A 19,315-nucleotide genomic window follows, 5' to 3' on the forward strand; every position below is an offset into this window, starting at 1 on the left:
CTTTCCGCGGGACCGCCGCGATCACCGCACCGCCGCGTTGTAAACAACCGTCTCGTTGGGATTTTATTTTGCCAAACTGCATGTTTATTGCTACACCAACAACGTAGCAACATGATTGATGTATAGAACACACAAACACTCTTAATTAATGTACGTATTGCACATGCATTTGCCATGTAAAATTTAATCTATTAGATACTTAATTAATTAATTTGTAAAGGACATTATACAAGTGACCATGCAGCTTTTCGGGGAGATCTCGAAATTGTTAGCCGTACTTGATACGTATCTTTAGCAGTCTAGTGTCCATTGTTTGTAATCTCTATTCATCTCGTCATTCGGTCAACTCCACCTTCTTCTAACAGTCACTGGTCACTCTACGAGGTGTTGCTCGTCAGCCGATCGTCATTATTGGCATCAGCTGATCGTCTTCAGTTCACTGGTCGTTCTTCTTCTCAGCTGATTCTAGGGGTATGTATCGACCGCATGCTACTGCGGTATCACACTACGACGTGACGAACGTTAATGTCAAGTTTGTTTGTTTCGTTTGCGATTCTAGAGAAGATGAAACTTCTTGTTGTTGTCGTACTTGTCACCGTCGCTTGCGCGAATCCCGTTAAGAACGTAAGACTGGTTTGTAGTTAGGATGTTAAGAGTTAAAAACTGCACGGATATTTGTGGCTGTCGTTTCAGTGTAACGACTGCAGCAGCGTGAGGAAAGTGAGGCCTGTGTGCGGTACCGATCAAAACACATACCCCAGTCGCTGTCACTTGCATCGTACTGCTTGCTTGAATGAGGTAAAGATCGGAGTCCTACACAATGGCAACTGCACGGGCAAGTTTCCTTCAATTCATTTCTTTGTCGTGTGATCATGTTCATGAAATGGTTAACGCATTGCAGGTCGTACGTGCTCAAAACGAGACTTGGACGATTTCGGCGAACATCTGTTGGTCTGGATCAGAAATCTGAAAAGCGTCAAAGATCCTGAACCAGAACAAACGAACACAGCGGCCGCGCCGTCACCGGAGCCGGAACCCGAGCCGTCGCTCAACTCACCTCGCAAATTGCTGGTATCGCACACACGTACAAAACGCCTGCAGATCGACGAGCACTCGATTGTATAATGAATGTTATCGTTATCAGGTGTACTGGTTCTTCGATCTCGTCGACGTCGTCTACGATCGTTTCTTGACCCGCAAAGAGTTTTTCGAACTGTTAGACGACGTCACTCATGTACATTGTGCGAGGTCGTTCTTTGATGATCGTTGCGATGCTAACGGTGACGACGAAGTTTCTCTTCACGAGTGGTGTGTCTGCCTCGGACTCGACGATGCCGGTTAGACAAACAGTCGCATTTGTTGTGGCGTAGGAACCTATAGATTTGGTTGAGGGGCACATATTTCTTTAAAAAGCGTGGCTTTGCACAACAAAACTAAATGTATCATTAATTAATCATGTATGTATGCATGCTACACAACAAAAAGACAGGAAACTAACATTAACAGTATTAGTGCAGTATGTCATGTCAGTGTTATCATGCAGTTTCTATGTACGTCTGTCATCCTTATATACTAGTAGGTCACTTGACATCTGGAAAGTAGAAAGGACACGTGCCCCCAGTATCTTCGGTTCCTACGCCGATGTCAGTTACTATATAGACAACACTTATGCTTGTTTTTTTCTCATTAGAAATCGAACCGTACAACAACGGTAACGTCACACACTTGATATTAATAAGATTTAAACTTTTTTGGAAAGCTGTGTTTGTTGGCTTGTAGAGTGTGTTAATCCTGATCTACAGCAGTTCAACGACCGACTTATTGACGAGTTTAAGAGCGAGTACGTCAAGGCGAGAGGGATAGCGCCTACTGCACCGTCCGACTTCGTCAACCCGCAACCGGAGGCAGAACCGCGCAGACTGACGGTCGAGAAAAAGTACATTTACTGGAAATTTGACGTGCTCGATGTCAATCCCTACAGCCGATACTTGGAGGCTGACGAACTGAACGGTCTCACTCGTTACCTGCAGCGTCACATTCGTCCGTATGGTTGCGCCAACACGTTCATTCGTCGCTGCGACCAGAACCGAGACTTTAGAATCAGTCTACACGAATGGTGTCAATGTCTTGGATTAGACAAAGACGGAAATCCGATCACAACAGTCGGTAATTGCACATTGAACAGTGAAATGGGTGTGCCTGCATGTGTGTGTGTGTGTGTGTGTGTGTGTGTGTGTGTGTGTGTGTGTGTGTGTGTGTGTGTGTGTGCCAGTGGTGTGTGTGATATTGAACGGTTGTGTTATGTGTAGAAACTACGGTACCGGTCAATACATCTGCGCCGAATGTCTGTTTGCTTCAACCAGTAACAGGCAAATGTCGAGGAGCGTTTCCTCGCTACTATTACAGCTCTACTAAAGACAAGTGTTTCATATTTACGTACGGAGGCTGCGGTGGAAATGGAAATAGCTTTGCAACGTCAGGCGACTGTTTAAAAGCTTGTTCACCAAAGAAAGGTAACAACAAACATTTACATGTTGACTGTGAACAATGAGTATGTATATATGTATATAATAGAGTGTTCTGCTGCATCTTTGAACGACTTTAATAGCAAGGTGCTCGTGTTTGTTGACAAGATGAAGCGCACGCTGCCTGATGATTTGACCGTGCCTCCATTCGCTGGCGATCCTAAACCCGAGCCGGAACATCAGATTTTCTCACCTGAGAAACTACTTATTTACTGGCTTTGGGATAGACTCGATGTGAGTCCTCACGATGACGTTTTGACTGGACAGGAGGTTGAGGCGTACATCACGAAACTGGCGGCAACCGTTACGTCTCGGGAGTGTGTGACGAGTTACTTCAGTCGATGTGATCGAAATAGTGACAGGAAGATATCGCTGGCTGAATGGTGCTTTTGTCACGGACTTGATAACCGTAAATACTTTGTTGTTGTTGTTATTGTTGTTTTTGTTGTTATTGTTGGTATTCTTGGTGTTATTGTTGTTGTTTGCCGTTTTTGTTGTTATTGTTGGTGTTGTTAGTGTTATTGTTGTTGTTGTTGCGGTTTTTTGTTGTTGTTGTTGCGGTTTTTTGTTGTTGTTGTTGATGTTGTTGTCGTTTCAGTGCTACATTCTAACCATGTCATATGTATTGTAGATTGCCCGGCCGTCCGTAGGGCTGACTTCAACAAAAAGATTCTCGAGTTCATTAGAATTAAGAAGGATGGCTCGAGTCCTGATTTGACCGTTCCTCCATTTCACGGTGAACCGAGACCGGAGCCTGAACAATTACTGAAAACACCCGAGAAGAGACTGGTCTATTGGATGTGGGATAGACTGGATGTTTTACCTCACGACGACTTTATTACGCAAAAGGAGTTTCAGTCGTACGAAACCGAGACTAAGATAATTACTCCATTTGCATGCAGCAATTCGTATTTCTCCTACTGTGATCGTAACGACGATTCTAAGATATCACTATCAGAGTGGTGTTTTTGTCACGGCCTGGACAACAGTGAGAACCGTTCTATCTGTTTCGTGTTATCGAAGAGACCGTGAAGCCTGGTTCACAATACACCTCGCGTCGCGTCGTGACGCGTCAAAGGAGGCCGTTTCTGACGCGACGCGACGGGCTGGGATAGGAAAAATCCTATCCAACACGTCGCGTCGCGTCGGAAACGGCCCCCTTTGACGCGACGCGACGCGAGGTGTATTGTGGCCCAGGCTTTAGTTTGACATTTTTGCTGATTATTGTTCGTTAGCTTGTCCCGCTGCTAATCTACGTCGGTACAACTCCAACATATTGGAGTATATGAGATTGAGGAAAGTGATGTCGGATGACAGCATTACTGTACCACCATTTGTAGGAGAACCCAAACCTGAAGCTGAAGCTCGTTTGACGACTCCAGAGAAACTACTGGTAACTCTGAATACATACCTATATCTTATATATATACCTATATCTTATATACATACCTATATCTTATATACATACCTTTATCTTATATAGGATTGCCTGACGGCACGCAGTTATTGATTGCATATTTTGTTTTGTGCAGGTCTACTGGCAATGGGATCGCCTCGATGTCTCACCACATGATGATTACCTTACACGAGCAGAAGTGTCGTCGTACTTGTCCGATGTTCGTGATAAAGTAGAGCCATTTGGCTGCGGTCTCGACTACTACGATCGGTGCGATCGCAACTCTGATGACCGCATCTCTTTGTCTGAATGGTGTTTCTGCCATGGTCTTGACAATGGTAACGAATTACGCGCGACACCACACCACCACACCACACCACACCACACCACTCCACACCACACCACTCCACACCACTCCACTCCACGCCACACCACTCCACGCCACCCCACGCCACACCACACCACACCACACCACGCCACACCACTCCACTCCACACCACACCATTCCATACCACATCACTTTACACCACTCTACACTACGCCATTTTACACTACACCACACCACTCCACACCACATCACACCACTCTACACCACATCACACCATTCCACACCACACTGCACCACACCACACCACACCACCTACACTACACCACACCACACCACACCACACCACACCACACCACACGTTTTGAATAAAATACTCACTCAATTATCTGCATTGGAATCTACTTTTCTAGTTTGCCCAGCTAAAAACCGCCGTTATTTCAATGCCAATATTTTGGACTATATTAGAATAACAAAACAGAATCAAACAAGTGACTTGACAGTACCGCCATTTGAAGGAGAGCCAAAGCCGGAGTCTGAGTCACGTTTGACATCTCCAGAGAAGCTATTGGTTTGTGCTATATCTGCAGAAGGCGCGCTCTGCTCTGTATCGACTGCTTATTGGTACGCATTACTGTTGTTTAGGTTTATTGGCAGTGGGATCGTATGGATGTTGCTCCTCACGATGATTACCTCACTAGAGCAGAAACTGCGGCCTTCATGACAAAAGTCAAAACTAGAGTTGAGCCTTTTGGCTGTAGTCTCAATTACTTTACTTACTGTGATCGCAATTCTGACGACAGAATTTCTTTGTCAGAGTGGTGCTTTTGCCACGGGCTCGACAACAGTAAGAATGACAATTCTTAGATTATCATTTTATTTAGTAATAAATAAAGTTGATTGTTGATGTCCAGCTTGTCCAGCTGGTAATAGGCGTAGATTTAATAGCAATATTCTTGAGTACATGAAATTGCAGAAGGAAGGATCGAACGTGCCAATGACGGTACCACCGTTTGAAGGAGAACCGGAACCGGAATCTGAACCGAGCATAAAGACGCCGCTAAAGGCATTGGTACGTACAATAGTGTGCATCATGGTGGTGGTGGTGGTGGTGGTGGTGGTGGTGGTGTGCGTGTGTGTGTGCGCGCATGTGTGTGTCTAGTTAATGTCATATGCCCTGCGTTCTGCAGGTGTATTGGCAATGGGATCGGTTGGACATTTCACCACACGACGACTACTTGACAAAATCGGAAGTCAAAACGTACATGAAAGACGTGAGATTGACGGTAGAGCCATTTGGTTGTGGCCTGGACTACTTCAAATATTGTGATCGCAATTCAGACGACAAAATATCATTATCCGAGTGGTGCTATTGTCACGGATTAGACAACAGTAAGTTTGCACACAATTGCTATCGCAACATTTACATCTATGTGAGCTAGTCCAAAATTTTAGAATGCCCAGTCGACAACAGGCGCCGTTTCAATCTTAACGTGTTAGATTACATAAAAGCAAAGAAAACTAGCTATAGAGGGACTTTCATTGTGCCCCCATTCGAAGGCGAACCGGAGCCCGAGTCTGAGCCTCAGATCAACACACCCGAAAAGCTACTGGTAAAACCTTTCTGGCACCAACAGGCTGTCTGTGAAAGGCAAGTGTATTACATGTACAGGTTTATTGGCAATGGGATTTGATTGATGTCGGACCTCATGATGATTATATCACTTGGCAAGAAATTCGAGAATACCTTAACGACGTACGTCGAACCGTGGAACCGTTTGGCTGCGGTATCAGTTACTGGCGTCATCTCGATCTCAACCACGATGGACGGATTTCACTGAAAGAGTGGTGCTACGGTCACGGTCTAGATCCAAGTCAGATAGTTGAATGAACCATTCTAGAAAAATGTAGTCAACGTGTAGTGTCTGTCACATTTTGTCTTAGACATGACGCTGCCAACTAAGGGCAAATTTCCGGGCTCTCATTCCGTGAAAAACAAAACGTATTTATGGTATGGCGACAAAGGTAAACTGATGTGTTGATATCTAGGATTTTTAATGGTTGCTGGACTGATGGGTGGCATTTGTTTTTAGAGTGTGATAGTGCGACACGGGAATATTTCAACAATAATTTGTTGGCTAAGATTGCGTTGAAATATTTCTTGAATCATCACGACGACGAGTGTAAGGTACCACGTCCTGAACCAGAAGGCGCTACGCCAGAACCGGAGGCCGAGCCAACCATCCGCAAGCCTGAAAAGAGACTAGTGAGTCGTGCTTGGAGATTGCCGCAAGCACACACACGCGCACACACACACACACACACACACACACACACACACACACACACACGCGCGCGCGCGCGCACACGTAGTGACTTTGGTATTCATAGGTTTACTGGCAATGGGATGAACTGGACGTCAATCCTCACGACGACTACTTGGATCACGTGGAAGTCGACAAGTACATAAAAACGGTGGCCGCTAAAGTGTGTCCGTATTCATGCGGTTACAACATGTTTGGCTACTGTGATACAAACGACGACGATCGCATCAGTCGTCACGAGTGGTGCTCTTGCTTGGGACAAGACAACGGTCAGTCTCTAGTTGATGTATGCCACCTAATTGATTTGTATTATTTATATTAATTTGTGTTGTTGCAGAACCCGATCCACTTGAGTGAGGAACGTGGACGGAGGACACTTGAACTCGCACTTGTTTGCACAAGGATTTTGCTCTAATTAGACAGCAAAGAACAGTACGCACAGTTTGCGTACATTTCGGGCACGCACGGACACGTGTGCACTTCCACGGACACGTGTGCATACGTAATTATAGTTATCTAGATAAAGAGAAGTCATCATGACACACACACAGCAGATGCTGAGTCTGTGTGCAGCGACCAAGCGATGAATACAGCTGCTGCATGATAGCGGTGGATCTTGTTAGCTACAAAGGAAGCTAGACGAGTGTTTTTGTCACGTGATTGACACAGCTGGTTAATTAATTAATCATTAATAATATAATTTAATATAATTTAATAATATAATTTATTTTATTATTAATACAAACGCTTATAACCATTAATTAACATGTTATAAATAAAATATTTATTTCTATTAAATTATTTTAGTAAATATTGAAGTAGTGATAAATAAATATTTGCAATTTGCACAGTTTTTGTACTGGCTAATTATTCGAATGAGACTATTTATTAGCCAGATTCTATGTCACTACGATGTTACAATAGGTTAAGAATATTTCAGTAATTAGTTAAGCAGATTGAAAGCAAGTCACGTGATAATACGGGCATTGCTTCAGACAAGCCAGTCGTGTCTCTGCACGTCATCAGGCACTACATCGAGCATGAAGATTTTAGCGTTGACGGCAGCAAGTTTCGTCTCTACGGGTGCTGTGGTGGGCTACGCCTTCTACCGCAACCAACAGTTTTATCCAGCAATGGTCTATCTCGTCAAATCGAACCCCAGCATGGCCGTCAGTGCCACTGTTTGCATCCTACCGCACACTTTGTCGACGTTGAGTGCGTTTCTGTAGGTTTTGTATGCTCAAGCGTTTGTGTTTGTTATGCTACTGGCTAAGATTCTACGTAAAGTTTTTTTCGGGCAGCTGAGAGCTGCAGAAACGGAGGTTAGAAAGTGGCTTGTGAAATTATCCGGGATGTTTGTGAATGAAAGAGTTTTTCTTTGTGTTAGCATCTGATGGAAAGGTCTTGGTATGCTGTCACGGAAACGTGTCTAGCGTTCACTGTCTTCCGGGAAGACTTTAGTTTCTGGTTCGTCGCAATGTTTACTCTGCTTCTTTTCCTGAAGGGATTTCATTGGCTGACAGAAGACAGAATTGATTACGTAAGTAGACAATAGGTTGTTCTTGTTGTCTACACACTAAGTATTGTTGTGTGATGTGGATGACGGCATTAAGTTTTGAATAATTTATGTCTGCATGTAAAACCATTTGTAGTGTCCCAAGGTAACTCTGTGAGTAATTTGATACATGCCCATATGTTGCTACGTACGAGAGTTGTAGTCACTTGATCTTACTACCGTATGGAGCAGTCGCCTTCTACCAATCAGCATGTGGGCGACCATCTCTGAAATCTCAATCGTTCTTGAGATAATTCGGGACTTTCGTCGGCACTGCTAATCTTGTGGGTGGGGCGACTTCGTGAACAGAGTTTTGTTCTGGCAACTACGACTTATGAATAGTTGTAACTATTGCTTGCTTGGGTACGTTTCTCTACCGCATGTATTGTGGTAGCGACAAATAAGGCATACCTATTAGATATTTTGCTGTACCCTAGGAAGTTGCTGTGCAGTGTAGGAGGCGTTTTGTTGCTATCACTTTGCCGTCCCGGATGTTCGTCAAGTAGCTAATCAACTTGCTATGAAACTCATAATCCTACGCCAAGTATAGTTTAGTTTATTACTAGTAGTAGAAGACATTCAAATCCTAAACTGGAGGTAAGATGCTCACGCTCGAACAGGGTTAGATATTCATGGAGTTACCCTGGATGACCCTAAAGCCGGAAAAGTTTGGTGGCACTTTGTTTTTGGATAATTTGGTGCTGATGCTAAAATACCACCTGGATATTTGTATCATATTGAAAACTATGAGTGAAACCTGTAGAAGTCACGTGATTTGTGAAGAGGTTACACTAATAGGGAACAGAGTGTGTGTATGTGTACCTACATGTGTTTATTTATCTATCTGTGTGTGTGTGTGTGTGTGTGTGTGTGTGTGTGTGTGCATGCGTGCGTGTGTGTGTGTGTGTGTGTGCGTGCACACACGCACGCACGCACGCGGTGTACATGGATGGATAGATGGAAGGATAGATGATAGATGCAACAGCATCATGCCAGAGAAATGTAAGGTAGGTATGCAGTAGATTGTTCTGTCATGAAGTGGGATTTTATGCCATTGTCATCATGTGACTTACAACCGTATAATTGTTTTATCTAATAATGTATGACGGCAGCTTTGCCTTCAAGACAGATCTGCAAATCTGACTGGGTCGTGTAGTGAGAAGAACCGCCATGTACTGCATGGGTACAAATACTCTGTAGCATTCTGACGTGATACTAGGATGTCAAAGGAGTTTCACGACTGTACTAGTATTAATAGCTTATAAGAGTGGGTGAACGAATGCATGTGCACTCATTCAGTGATGTTAGTTTCCATGGCTAGACTGGTTGTATGTTTATCTATCTATCTATCTATGCTGACGTACCAGCAACTTTTGATGTTACCAAGCTCTAAGTGGCCCACTTGTAATCATAATCTAATAATCAGTGTTTTGTTATCTTGTCTAGATGGAGAGGAGTCCAGTCATTACTTGGTTGTTCCATGTCAGAGCAACTAGTAAGACCGCTGTTGATCGTGTTGTGTCCTGTTGTTGTTCTCATTACAAATGACTACGATATTGTAGCACTCCTACTGCTTCTTGGAACAATCGATTCATTGTTCATTCACCATGCTTATCATGTCATCACAACTCAGGGTGTCTCAGTTCAGATAGTCTTTGGGTTTGAAGTTAGAATCCAATCGTTGTTGCTGCTTTGAGTTTGTTTCTTTATTGACGATTGTGATTCCAGTATGCAATCCTTCTCACATTAGCTGTCAATGCCATGGCAAAGTACGTTCTCCACACCATTGATCTGCAGAGTGAAAACCCTTGGGAGAACAAGGCTGTTTACATGCTCTACCTTGACTTTTTTCTAGGCAAGTGATTGGTTTCATCAAGATATCTCTATCTGGTGACAAACATTTTTTCCTTTAGGATTTGTGAGGGTTATTTTGTATACTGCGTTTATGGTGATTATGATTAAAGTACATACGTTTCCTTTGTTCTCGATACGACCGATGTACATGACAATCAGGTATCAATCTAGCTTCGTACAGTGACGATCTAGTTTGACTAGCAGTGACACAAAATCTTTGCGTTCCTGCTAGGGCGTTCAGAAAGTCTCTGAGCGATGTGAGGTTATCACGACGAGCTATAGCTAACATGAATACTTTGTATCCTGACGCTACAGCAGAAGAATTGGCGCAGAGCGATGTGTGTATTATATGCCGGGAAGAGATGGCCGGTGAAGGATGCAAGAAGTTGCCGTGCACTCACATCTTTCATGCCAGCTGCTTGCGTTCGTGGTTCCAACGCCAGCAGACGTGTCCGACGTGCCGCATGGACATACTGAGTCCGCCCGTAGCAGCTCAAGCGGCTGCGGACGCAGTGAGAGTGAGACAGGACAGACTCCAGCAACAGGCAAGACAAGATCGACGTGAACAGCAGTCTCAGCCACCTGCCGCACCACGTCAGCAACCAGGTCTGTACATACCCTATTCGTTTGACATTCACAACTTTTAGTTACCATTGAGTGATGTAGCTGCACCACCGGCTCCTGCTGGTCCGATGCCTCAACCACCGTTTGGTCTATGGCAGCTACATCAGCCTCCTTTCTTTCCTCCTGGTAAGAGAGTTGGCCATCTTGCGTCGATAATATTTGTGCAATACTGTTGTACACTACATACAGGGATGCCTGCAGCCAATGCTGTTCCTCGACCTGAAAATATTGAGCAACAGGGGCAGTTGGCTACAGGTGGACAACAACAACAGCAACAAGACCAACCTGCAGCGATATTGACAGATGGAACAACCGCAACGACGGAGCCTCGTGCGGCAGCTTCAGTCGAAGAAGTTGCATCAGCTACAAACGAGCAGCCTCCACAAATGCCAGGACAGGTAAGTCTGGTGGTACAACACAGCTGACGGTGAGTGGGTAAAATTTGTTTTGTCAGTTTTCCATGCCAGGTATGGCTGCCGCGATGCCACCTTTTATGCCGCCACCGTTCATGTTCTCACCGCCAATGTTTGGCTTTCCTCCTATGCGTACGTCGTATAAATGTGTATTGTGTGACTGTATACGGAGTTGAGTTAGGCCGATTTCTCTCTAGCAGGGGGATTTCCTCCGTTTCCTAATTTGAACGTCCCGCTCGGTAGTCTGAGTGATGAACAACTGCGGGAGTTGGAGGGACGAGAGCGAGCAAACGTGGAGGCTCGTGTCGCCCTGTTACGCAACGTTCACTCGCTACTCGATACAGCGATTACGCAGTTGCATCAATACAGTCAAGCCGCTGCTGTGAACACCGGGTACGTACGACATGCACGACTACATACACAAAGTGTCGTGCATTTTCGTAACAAGATCGTTTACTCTGTTGTAGACTCTCTCCGCCCGTTCCCCCGTCGTTTACGAGGGCGTCGGCAGATGAAGAACAAGCTGTGTACGTTTCTGCTTCCGTGGAGGAGACGAGTGAGACGGATGTAGGCAGGGAGTACGTTTCGACGGACACGCACGTTCTCGGGGATCAAGACCTACGGCAACGACGTCTGTCACGCTTTGATTCGAGTCCTGCGACAGTGGAGAGACAGACTAGTAGCATACCGGATGAGACACGCGAAGATGATGAGTCTGGTTAGTGTGGATAGTGAATGATGGCAAGTCGGCTTCTTCGCCCGAGCTGACTGCATGAGATGCTGCACTGTATTAAACCTTATACTGTAAGAACATCGAAATAGACAAACTCATACTGTCAAACGAATTTCTTTATTATTTCAGACGAATTGATACTCATCAATAGTATATGACATTCCATCAGACAGGTTTCCCCGTGCAAGCATGGCTATATATCTAGCTACGGTGCGCAAACATGTCTCTACCCTGTTTTGTCCTCGCGTGCTAACTTACCTAGCAGCGACATTAATTCACTTCACGGTTCCGGTTTTCGTATACGAGCAGGTCGTCCACTGGCCTGACGACTTTGTTTTATTTCGCACAAACAGTCGGTGAGAATCCACGGGAAACTAAGAAGCGGCTTCTTATATCGACCAGCAGTCCATCTGACCAATTCTGGCCTCAAGTCGAGAGAATAGGTGACGCAGTACCACGCAGACGCTGCTCTGAGACGTCGAGACGCCGGACCGTCATCGTGCTGAAACTCTTGATCAAATGGTACGCGATAACTTTTTATCAGTTCGTTGACTTCTTGTCGAATCTGTAGGCGAATATCGGACAGCTTGGTCCGTCTAAGCTTTCGCCCTACCCGTAAAACGTTTCCTGTTACTGCCTCGCTTTCTTTTTTGATATCGTATTTTTCCATAATTCCTCTCAGATCATGATCGTAGCTTTCTCGGAGATGTCGCGCTTTGTCAACGTATTCACGGAATCCGCTGATTACAAGGCTGTGATCAAAGCTGGTGCGAGCATTGTAATCGTCGTCTTTTGTTCGCATTTCACGTTCAAAGTCGTCATCGACTTCTGCAAATAGTTTGCTGAGCACAGACCGAGATTCGTAAGGAACGTAGTCGGTCTTGTTCATGAACTTTGGATAAAATTGAGGTCTCAGATCACGTGTCATGTCCGCTGGTACGCCAGTTTTGGGGTAATCAACTGCTACCGAGTGTAGTTCAGCCAGCTTGAGACATTTCTGATCTAAAGCTTTTTGGAGGCTGTAATCTGACCATACGAGATGGGCGTTGGCGATCGGCCCCAGTTGATCGTTCTTAATGTATTTAATGAAGAAATCGTGCAGATCTGACGTCTTTATAGATGTCGGGTGTTCAATCGGTTTGGGCGTGATGCCCTGATAATCCATTGGCTCGTATTGCATGAACGGAATGAGTTCTCTATCCCATGTGACAAAGTAGAGATCTCCGTCCAAGTCGGATCCAGAGCATTGGTCTGTCAGTGGTCTGGGACCGTCGGCAGGAAAGACGAGACAATCTACCAAGTGGTGAAGTTGCGGTACATCGACTGCTTCTACAGAACGAACGTCGCCAGGGTGAAAACAGGGATTTTTTGCTATGGCAACTCTCTTTTGTATAGTCGTGGAACCAGCTCCGGGATTGGCCGGGTTGGATACGCGCACAAACACCTGATCGTACTTTAATGTTCTCGTCTCGTCTATTACACCCATGAGACATGCTCCTTCCTTGAGATATATTCGTGCTCTATTGCGGAGGTCCTGCAACTGAGCCAAACGGTGAGCCTTCAGAACTCCTTGAAGAAACGGTTCTTCCATGTCGAAACCGGACTCCATCATTTCGATGATTCTTCCCAAAGTAGATTTTGGACTTGGATTACAAGATTGCTTGAGATGGTTGACTGCAATCTTCAAAGGAAGAAAACGGCAGTCACAGTTATATTCGAATGCATCTGGAAATACAGCCTAACCTTGGCGTTGTAGAGCATTTGGTTCAAATCTGCGACCATAGCGGTTTGTCGTTTGAGAAAGACTTCATCGCGGACACCAAGCGTGGAGAGAAGCGTAACGATCTGTCTGTTGAGGAAGCAAGGCATGAGGCTCGACGTCTTGCAGACCTCGACGTAGAAATGATCAGATTCGAATTTTCTCATGCTTGGACGTAGTCGTAGCTTGACGTGTCCTCCTCTCATCGTCTCATCGACAGCAACCACACCTTTGGAACCAGCAAATCGAATCTGAAATGCAGATGGTTTTCTTCCTTTTAGGTAGCCCGCGTATTTTGCTACCGCCTTGGCAAACTGCAAATATGGGAACAGCTAAGATTATCTAAACATCTAGATACTTTAGGGAATGAATTTGCTGTACTGTAAGTTACCTCTGGAGAAATGGCGCCAATGCCGTCAGTAAAAGTGTATTTCAGGTCCGATGTCTTGATGTCTTCCACATATTCAAACTCATCCTTCTTCACCGCGCACTCTTGACCTGTAACTGTACTGGAGAAGCACTGACCCATGCGTGCTGCGTATTTAGCTACATTTCTAATACTGGAAAAGTTCCCCATCCAAGATCGGATATAGTCTGCTGTCAGGTTTCCAGTAGAAGCAAAGAACCAGCAGGCATGCTCGCGGAGTTGACTCGATGAAGTGGCCAGAAATTCAAAACGGCGATGGCCAACAACTAGACCATCTCTGAGGGTGCGTCGAACTCTAGCATAGATTTCTTCCACACTTTCTTCTGATTTGCCAACCTGTAGTTTGTTCCAATCTTCATCTGTAAATGACACTCTTAGAAATCTGTCAAGATGTTGGGAAAATTGTCTGATTACTCGATTGGGAGTATCCGTTTCCGGACCCCAACAGATTGTTCTCAGAGGAGTAACAAACACTCGGTGAATAGGAACGGCTGTAAAAGGATCAAGGTCGGACTTTTCTACAGTCACCCGTTCTGCTTCGGTTCTGCCCACACGTACCGTCTGGATTGTGTCTATCATAGCCGAGACCGGATCCTCAATAGGATACATTCCACTCTGCAGGAGCAGCTCTAGACATCTGATAGCAGTTTTCTCCTTCTTAATCTCTTTCAGTAGCTGGTAGAAGGCAGGGGGAATTAGATCTTGGTACAGAATGCCTTCTGCAACGAGAACATCAATTTGAAACAACACTTTATATGGCAACAAGGAAGCAACAGGAGATTTGGGCTGTTGGACAAGTTTTGTGATGGAAGTGGTACCACGACCAGTGGCAGGTGGAGTAACTTCGTGGCCAAATCTTTCAGCTGTAGATTTGAAGTTTGAAATACTACGAGAGATGTCCGCTGCCACCAACATGTAGTCGAAGCAGATGCTCAAAGCCTTGTCTGGTGTAAAGTCGGTGACTCGTTTTACTGTATTGCCCTCATCATCTGTAGGAAGGATCTCCCAAAATAGATTTGGCAAAAGTTCATTCAGACTATCGATCTCTTCTTCGTTCAACCTCGGGGCAGATTGGCTTCTGAAAATAATGGCGTTTTGTTCCAGAAACCGCGAATGATCGCTACATTTTGTGTCAATCATTTCTACGATGTCGTCTAGGTTGTGCTTGATGTGCACTTTACGTTGTTTTCTTAAACCTTCGTCGTAAGAAAACGAGAACTTGACAAAACGGCGTTGAAAGTTGACGACCGTCAACACATCACTGGGGACTTCCCACTTACGTAAGAATTGTCCCCGCTCGGTCATGTACACTCCTACATGTAGACGACCATGGTGGAACAGGAAAATAGCGTTTTCGTCTTTTAGTGTCAGTCCTCCAGTACGATTCGACTTACTGACCTTAAGCGTACGACCGCAAAACGTGTGAGAAGCACTGAGAACAACTTCTAGGTCTTGAACGCTTGCAAATTTTACAAATCCGTACCCTTTGTGACGTCGTCCTTTTCCTCGATCACCTGCTGGTAGCTTGCATTGCACCACACGACCGTAAGAAGAGAAATACTCAACTACATCTTTCACTGTCGCGTTGAAGTCGATATTGCCGACGTACGCCTCGATAACCGGGATTGTTGGAGCGGCTGCCATCTTTAAAGCTAGATCAACGACCTCAAGTGTGACTGTGAGCAACGTTCCGTGTCAGGAAGAACAACGTTAACGTAAACCACAGTTCAGAACCGTTTCTACCGCCTCAGACGGAAAACAGATTCTAGGGATTGTAACTGCTGCGTAGGCACATGCAGTTCCGAGATCTGCGTAGGGGATTAATGTTAAGCAGGCCAACTGATTTCTTATTGGATTAGCTGTAATCTGATTACACTGCGGTTATATTGCACACGCGCACAGGAATTGATTAGGTAATGATCCGCATAAAACTTCACCGTTTTAGATAGGATCAAAATCTCTGCTAATTAATTGATTTCAATGTACTCTAGACTTTATAGCGCATATCTAGGATTTATTGCTACAATAGAACTACTTGGATCCGCATTAATCTCCTAGACATTTAGGCAAATACCATATATCTTCTGAAGCTGTTAGACTTTAGAGGTGCACAGTAGTGGGTGCTTCTGAGGCAAAGGCATGATCTCTCTCTCTCTCTCTCTCTCTCTCTCTCTCGCGCGCGCGCACGCACGCACACACACACACACACACACACACACACACACACACACACTACACACACACACACACGCACACGTCCTAGCAATGAGTCCTTGCTGCTGGCACACGTCTGTCTTTCAAACTCATGTCTAGACCCTACCACTAAAACATTGCTCCCAACGTAACGCAGTAACCAGCAACGCTTTTCTAATTGGACTTGATTCTCAATTTTTAGGATACAAGCTAAAGCGCGTTACCATTTCTGATCCCGTATGTGAACTCCTCGATCTGAAAATCATCTTCCTTCGCTCATATTGTGACTACGCTACTCGAGATTGAGCTTAGTACGATTCGACAGCGAACTTGGTGTATTCAGCTCAGCTGCAATCAGAGGAAAAGAAAACTTTTGTGACCGTCTACCTAGCTAGACGCGTGATAATTATTTACGACAGCTCGGAAGTTTGAATGGGTTAAAGTGCTCTAGGTTCATAGTCTACCGTGTTCTACAAGATGTTGTTGAAGAAGACGTTTAGTGTTTTTCTACAGTTGTGTATGATAACGCAAACGTGCATGGCAAGAGATGTATTACCTCAGATTGAGCTCTACACTCCTGACTACTCTCGAGCTTACAACAACGTCTCCAGTGTTTATCAATTCATCAAACGATTTTCATCTCTGTACGCGACTTATGTGAGATTAGACGATCGTCAGACGTCTTTGAAAGGACACCCTCTCTATTTGATGAGATTGACCAACTTCTCTGTTCCTGAAGCCAGAAAAATTAAGGTGCTGTTTTCGTATGGCGAACATCCTAGAGAGTTTTTTCCAGTTGAAAGTATGCGATTTTTTCTTCTGGATGTAATGAACAGTCTAAGTGGTTTTGGGATGGCAAAGAAGAAAATTGTGTTCATGTTGAACAATGTTGATCTATTTGTATTGCCACTGGTCAATCCAGATGGGAGATTGTATATTGAAAAAACTTTCAACTACTGCTGGAGGGGTACATCAAGGGGGGTAGATTTGAATCGAAACTTTGATTGGGAATTTGGAGGACCAGGAAGCTCTGACTCACAAACTGATGAAGAATATAGAGGTTTATATCCATTTTCTGGTAAGTTGATACAGTTTCTCTATGTCCATTTATGTAGCTAATATTGTGGATTGTTAGAACCAGAGGCAAGATTTCTAGCAGACGTAGCAAACAGATTTACATTTGATGTATTTGTTTCATTTCATTCTGGTGTAAGACAAATATTTATTCCATTTTCAGGTGTTAATATCACCATCAGTATAAGTCACACGTGAGTAGACTTTCTGACATTGAGTTGTTTTGCTTTTGATTATACTGTAGACAGTAAATCTAAGATGTCTGCTCGACATCATTACAATGAAGCATCAGAACTGTCATTGGCATCATTAATTGCTGCTGCTGCTGGCCACCATTTCAAATTTAATGTAGCACACGTGCTCAATGATTATCCTGCAGATGGGACTTCATTTGACTACATGGCTGGTGTGAAACAAGTGCAGTCTTTTATGTCACTCAAACATTGAAGATTTCAAATGTATGTTTAACTGTGTAGATACCATTTTCACTTGCTATTGAGATGTGGGGTGAAGGTGATGGGAATGGTGTGAAATGTTTTGATCTTTTCAATCCTTCTGGAAGTGATCTGGCTGTATGCACTTTATTGACACTGAAATGATTTTACTTACGTTTTGTTATGCTGCATCTACATGTGTGTAGGAGGCTTTGTTGACTATTAATCCCATCTACAATGTGATATTTCAGCAGGTAGTGGAATGGAAGACAATGCGATATCAACATAGTCATACGCTGTCATATCACTCAGAGGTTCGTATGTTACAGGACGTAAGAATTGAATTATTATAGTGTTTGTTGTTATAACATGTACAGATATTATTTCTTTTGCTAAATCAGACTGTTTTTAATATTTGTCTTTTTGCAGAAAAAAGAGGATGAGTTGAGATCAAATGTTATGTGGACATTACAGTTTTTGTGTTTCTTGTTACTACTTCTATTTGCTGCTGCCTACTTTCGACGTCAAAGACAACCCTGTCGTACTCTGATTAATTTAGGAAGGAAACAACGAATAGTTCGTTTGAAGAATCTATCAGATACTCTTTGTATTACTTAAAGTTTTGAGAGACATTACATCAGTAAAGTGATTTATTATTCATATTCTGTTGTATGTATTTGCCATCCAAAATTACCAGTTTGGCTGGTTATTGATTCAATAGTATGTAAGAGGTAGCTTCATCTTGGAGTTTCAAAGTAACTCTAATTTGTCTTAACTAACAACAGTATTAGTAGATTTGGTACTGTCCCAGCTATGACAGCTATTGACAGAGTGAGTTGGTACAGGGGTTGTTGCATGACCATATGTTACTATTGTTTGCTATTTCTTTAGCTTTCCTCTGGAAGGTTTGAAATTTGATATAATTTATGACAAATAATCATACAAACACTCAACTAGTCAAAAAATTAGTTGCAAAGCTATGGATGTGTAGTAAAGTTAAATGTTTTACTAACATTTACCTATACTGTACTGCGTATTTGTGTCTTTCTGCAATGGACAAATACAGCAGTGGACATAAAATTAGCAGAATATTAATCGATGGCAAGCCTACGAAACAATGGCAGAACAGCTGTTGTTTGCAGCATTTGCCAAGCATTAGGTAATTATTTGTAGTGCCAAAAAAGTTTCATTTTAACTTGAAACTGTGTTGTGACAGCATTGAATGCCAAACTCCGTTGTCTGATTTGTTTCTTGGAAAGAATCGACTTGCTGCCAATGACATGGTTCATCTCGGAAACATGCCGAGGTTACATTCAACACACTGCAGCTCGTCTACTTGATCTTCGAGAAAACTGTGAACAACATTCGGGTAACAATTAACATGTACATATTTGGTGTAAGCAGACATAATGTGAAGTGGCATGGTAGTTTAATAGACAATACACGAGTGACAGAGCACTTTTCTTTTTACTATTTATTAGTGAGGTTTGGCGTTTATGAACTCTGACCAGCAACAGTTAGCTTACTGTTTTATTGTGGAGGTGTTCACTAGTAATCTTGCACAGATCAAATCCATTTTCTCTTGTGAGAAACAACATACACAACCATAGAATATAGTATACGTTCTTTGTTAAATACTTGTATCACATAGACTACTGTGTTAATTAAAGTGCAATAAT

The 19,315-nt window shown here is 43.7% G+C and overlaps 4 protein-coding genes across 6 annotated transcripts; 3 read left to right on the plus strand and 1 right to left on the minus strand.

Moving 5' to 3' along the window:
- Positions 1-350: 350 nt before the first annotated feature.
- Positions 351-7,207, plus strand: LOC134179790 (uncharacterized). The gene is made up of 22 exons (XM_062646745.1): positions 351-471; positions 560-624; positions 694-835; positions 902-1,071; positions 1,145-1,337; positions 1,691-1,711; positions 1,780-2,166; positions 2,310-2,513; positions 2,575-2,934; positions 3,157-3,513; positions 3,761-3,918; positions 4,058-4,259; positions 4,660-4,817; positions 4,892-5,093; positions 5,161-5,318; positions 5,437-5,638; positions 5,702-5,859; positions 5,919-6,120; positions 6,191-6,271; positions 6,340-6,512; positions 6,638-6,839; positions 6,908-7,207. The coding sequence occupies exons 2-22, from the start codon at positions 565-567 to the stop codon at positions 6,925-6,927; spliced, it is 3,810 nt and encodes a 1,269-aa protein (XP_062502729.1). The 5' UTR covers positions 351-471; positions 560-564; the 3' UTR covers positions 6,928-7,207.
- Positions 7,208-7,402: 195 nt separating this feature from the next.
- Positions 7,403-11,764, plus strand: LOC134179459 (E3 ubiquitin-protein ligase synoviolin B-like). The gene is made up of 13 exons (XM_062646356.1): positions 7,403-7,739; positions 7,800-7,892; positions 7,958-8,110; positions 9,572-9,620; positions 9,688-9,791; positions 9,854-9,980; positions 10,039-10,138; positions 10,212-10,585; positions 10,646-10,729; positions 10,793-11,001; positions 11,058-11,148; positions 11,214-11,409; positions 11,484-11,764. Exons 1-13 carry the CDS (start codon positions 7,611-7,613, stop codon positions 11,737-11,739), a joined length of 1,965 nt encoding a protein of 654 aa, XP_062502340.1. The 5' UTR covers positions 7,403-7,610; the 3' UTR covers positions 11,740-11,764.
- Positions 11,765-12,008: 244 nt separating this feature from the next.
- LOC134179457 (uncharacterized) lies at positions 12,009-15,709 on the minus strand. 2 transcript variants are annotated; one of them, XM_062646355.1, is made up of 4 exons: positions 15,419-15,541; positions 13,900-15,333; positions 13,493-13,822; positions 12,009-13,430 (listed from the first exon to the last, which is right to left on the minus strand). In XM_062646355.1, the coding sequence occupies exons 2-4, from the start codon at positions 15,238-15,240 to the stop codon at positions 12,030-12,032; spliced, it is 3,072 nt and encodes a 1,023-aa protein (XP_062502339.1). In that variant the 5' UTR covers positions 15,241-15,333; positions 15,419-15,541; the 3' UTR covers positions 12,009-12,029. The 2 variants fall into 2 exon arrangements, with proteins under 2 accessions (XP_062502339.1, XP_062502338.1); XM_062646354.1 differs by having other exon boundaries at positions 13,900-15,709.
- A 667-nt stretch (positions 15,710-16,376) lies between these two features.
- On the plus strand, positions 16,377-19,299 carry LOC134180167 (carboxypeptidase O-like). Of its 2 annotated transcripts, none has more exons than XM_062647261.1 (7): positions 16,377-17,206; positions 17,264-17,365; positions 17,447-17,619; positions 17,679-17,774; positions 17,843-17,968; positions 18,066-18,795; positions 18,853-19,299. In XM_062647261.1, exons 1-6 carry the CDS (start codon positions 16,606-16,608, stop codon positions 18,252-18,254), a joined length of 1,287 nt encoding a protein of 428 aa, XP_062503245.1. In that variant the 5' UTR covers positions 16,377-16,605; the 3' UTR covers positions 18,255-18,795; positions 18,853-19,299. The 2 variants fall into 2 exon arrangements, with proteins under 2 accessions (XP_062503245.1, XP_062503246.1); XM_062647262.1 differs by having other exon boundaries at positions 17,843-17,950.
- The last annotated feature ends 16 nt before the right edge of the window (positions 19,300-19,315 follow it).

The sequence above is a fragment of the Corticium candelabrum genome, chromosome 5, assembly GCF_963422355.1.
Source record: "Corticium candelabrum chromosome 5, ooCorCand1.1, whole genome shotgun sequence".
Lineage (NCBI taxonomy): Eukaryota > Metazoa > Porifera > Homoscleromorpha > Homosclerophorida > Plakinidae > Corticium > Corticium candelabrum.

Excerpts from the sequence above, each read along its gene's own strand:
- LOC134180167 (XM_062647261.1), top strand. The coding sequence starts at position 16,606 with ATGTTGTTGAAGAAGACGTTTAGTGTTTTTCTACAGTTGTGTATGATA. Across the intron at positions 17,620-17,678 it reads ACATGGCTGGTGTGAAACAA|ATACCATTTTCACTTGCTAT; the intron begins GTGCAGTCTTTT and ends TTAACTGTGTAG. Across the intron at positions 17,969-18,065 it reads AGGTTCGTATGTTACAGGAC|AAAAAAGAGGATGAGTTGAG; the intron begins GTAAGAATTGAA and ends GTCTTTTTGCAG.
- LOC134179790 (XM_062646745.1), top strand. The coding sequence starts at position 565 with ATGAAACTTCTTGTTGTTGTCGTACTTGTCACCGTCGCTTGCGCGAAT. Across the intron at positions 1,338-1,690 it reads CCTCGGACTCGACGATGCCG|AAATCGAACCGTACAACAAC; the intron begins GTTAGACAAACA and ends TTTTCTCATTAG. Across the intron at positions 5,860-5,918 it reads ACACACCCGAAAAGCTACTG|GTTTATTGGCAATGGGATTT; the intron begins GTAAAACCTTTC and ends TTACATGTACAG.
- LOC134179457 (XM_062646354.1), bottom strand. The coding sequence starts at position 15,579 with ATGGCAGCCGCTCCAACAATCCCGGTTATCGAGGCGTACGTCGGCAAT. Across the intron at positions 13,823-13,899 it reads TTGGCGCCATTTCTCCAGAG|TTTGCCAAGGCGGTAGCAAA; the intron begins GTAACTTACAGT and ends CCATATTTGCAG. Across the intron at positions 13,431-13,492 it reads AAATGCTCTACAACGCCAAG|ATTGCAGTCAACCATCTCAA; the intron begins GTTAGGCTGTAT and ends CTTCCTTTGAAG.
- LOC134179459 (XM_062646356.1), top strand. The coding sequence starts at position 7,611 with ATGAAGATTTTAGCGTTGACGGCAGCAAGTTTCGTCTCTACGGGTGCT. Across the intron at positions 9,621-9,687 it reads GTTCCATGTCAGAGCAACTA|CACTCCTACTGCTTCTTGGA; the intron begins GTAAGACCGCTG and ends ACGATATTGTAG. Across the intron at positions 9,981-10,038 it reads CTACCTTGACTTTTTTCTAG|GATTTGTGAGGGTTATTTTG; the intron begins GCAAGTGATTGG and ends TTTTTCCTTTAG.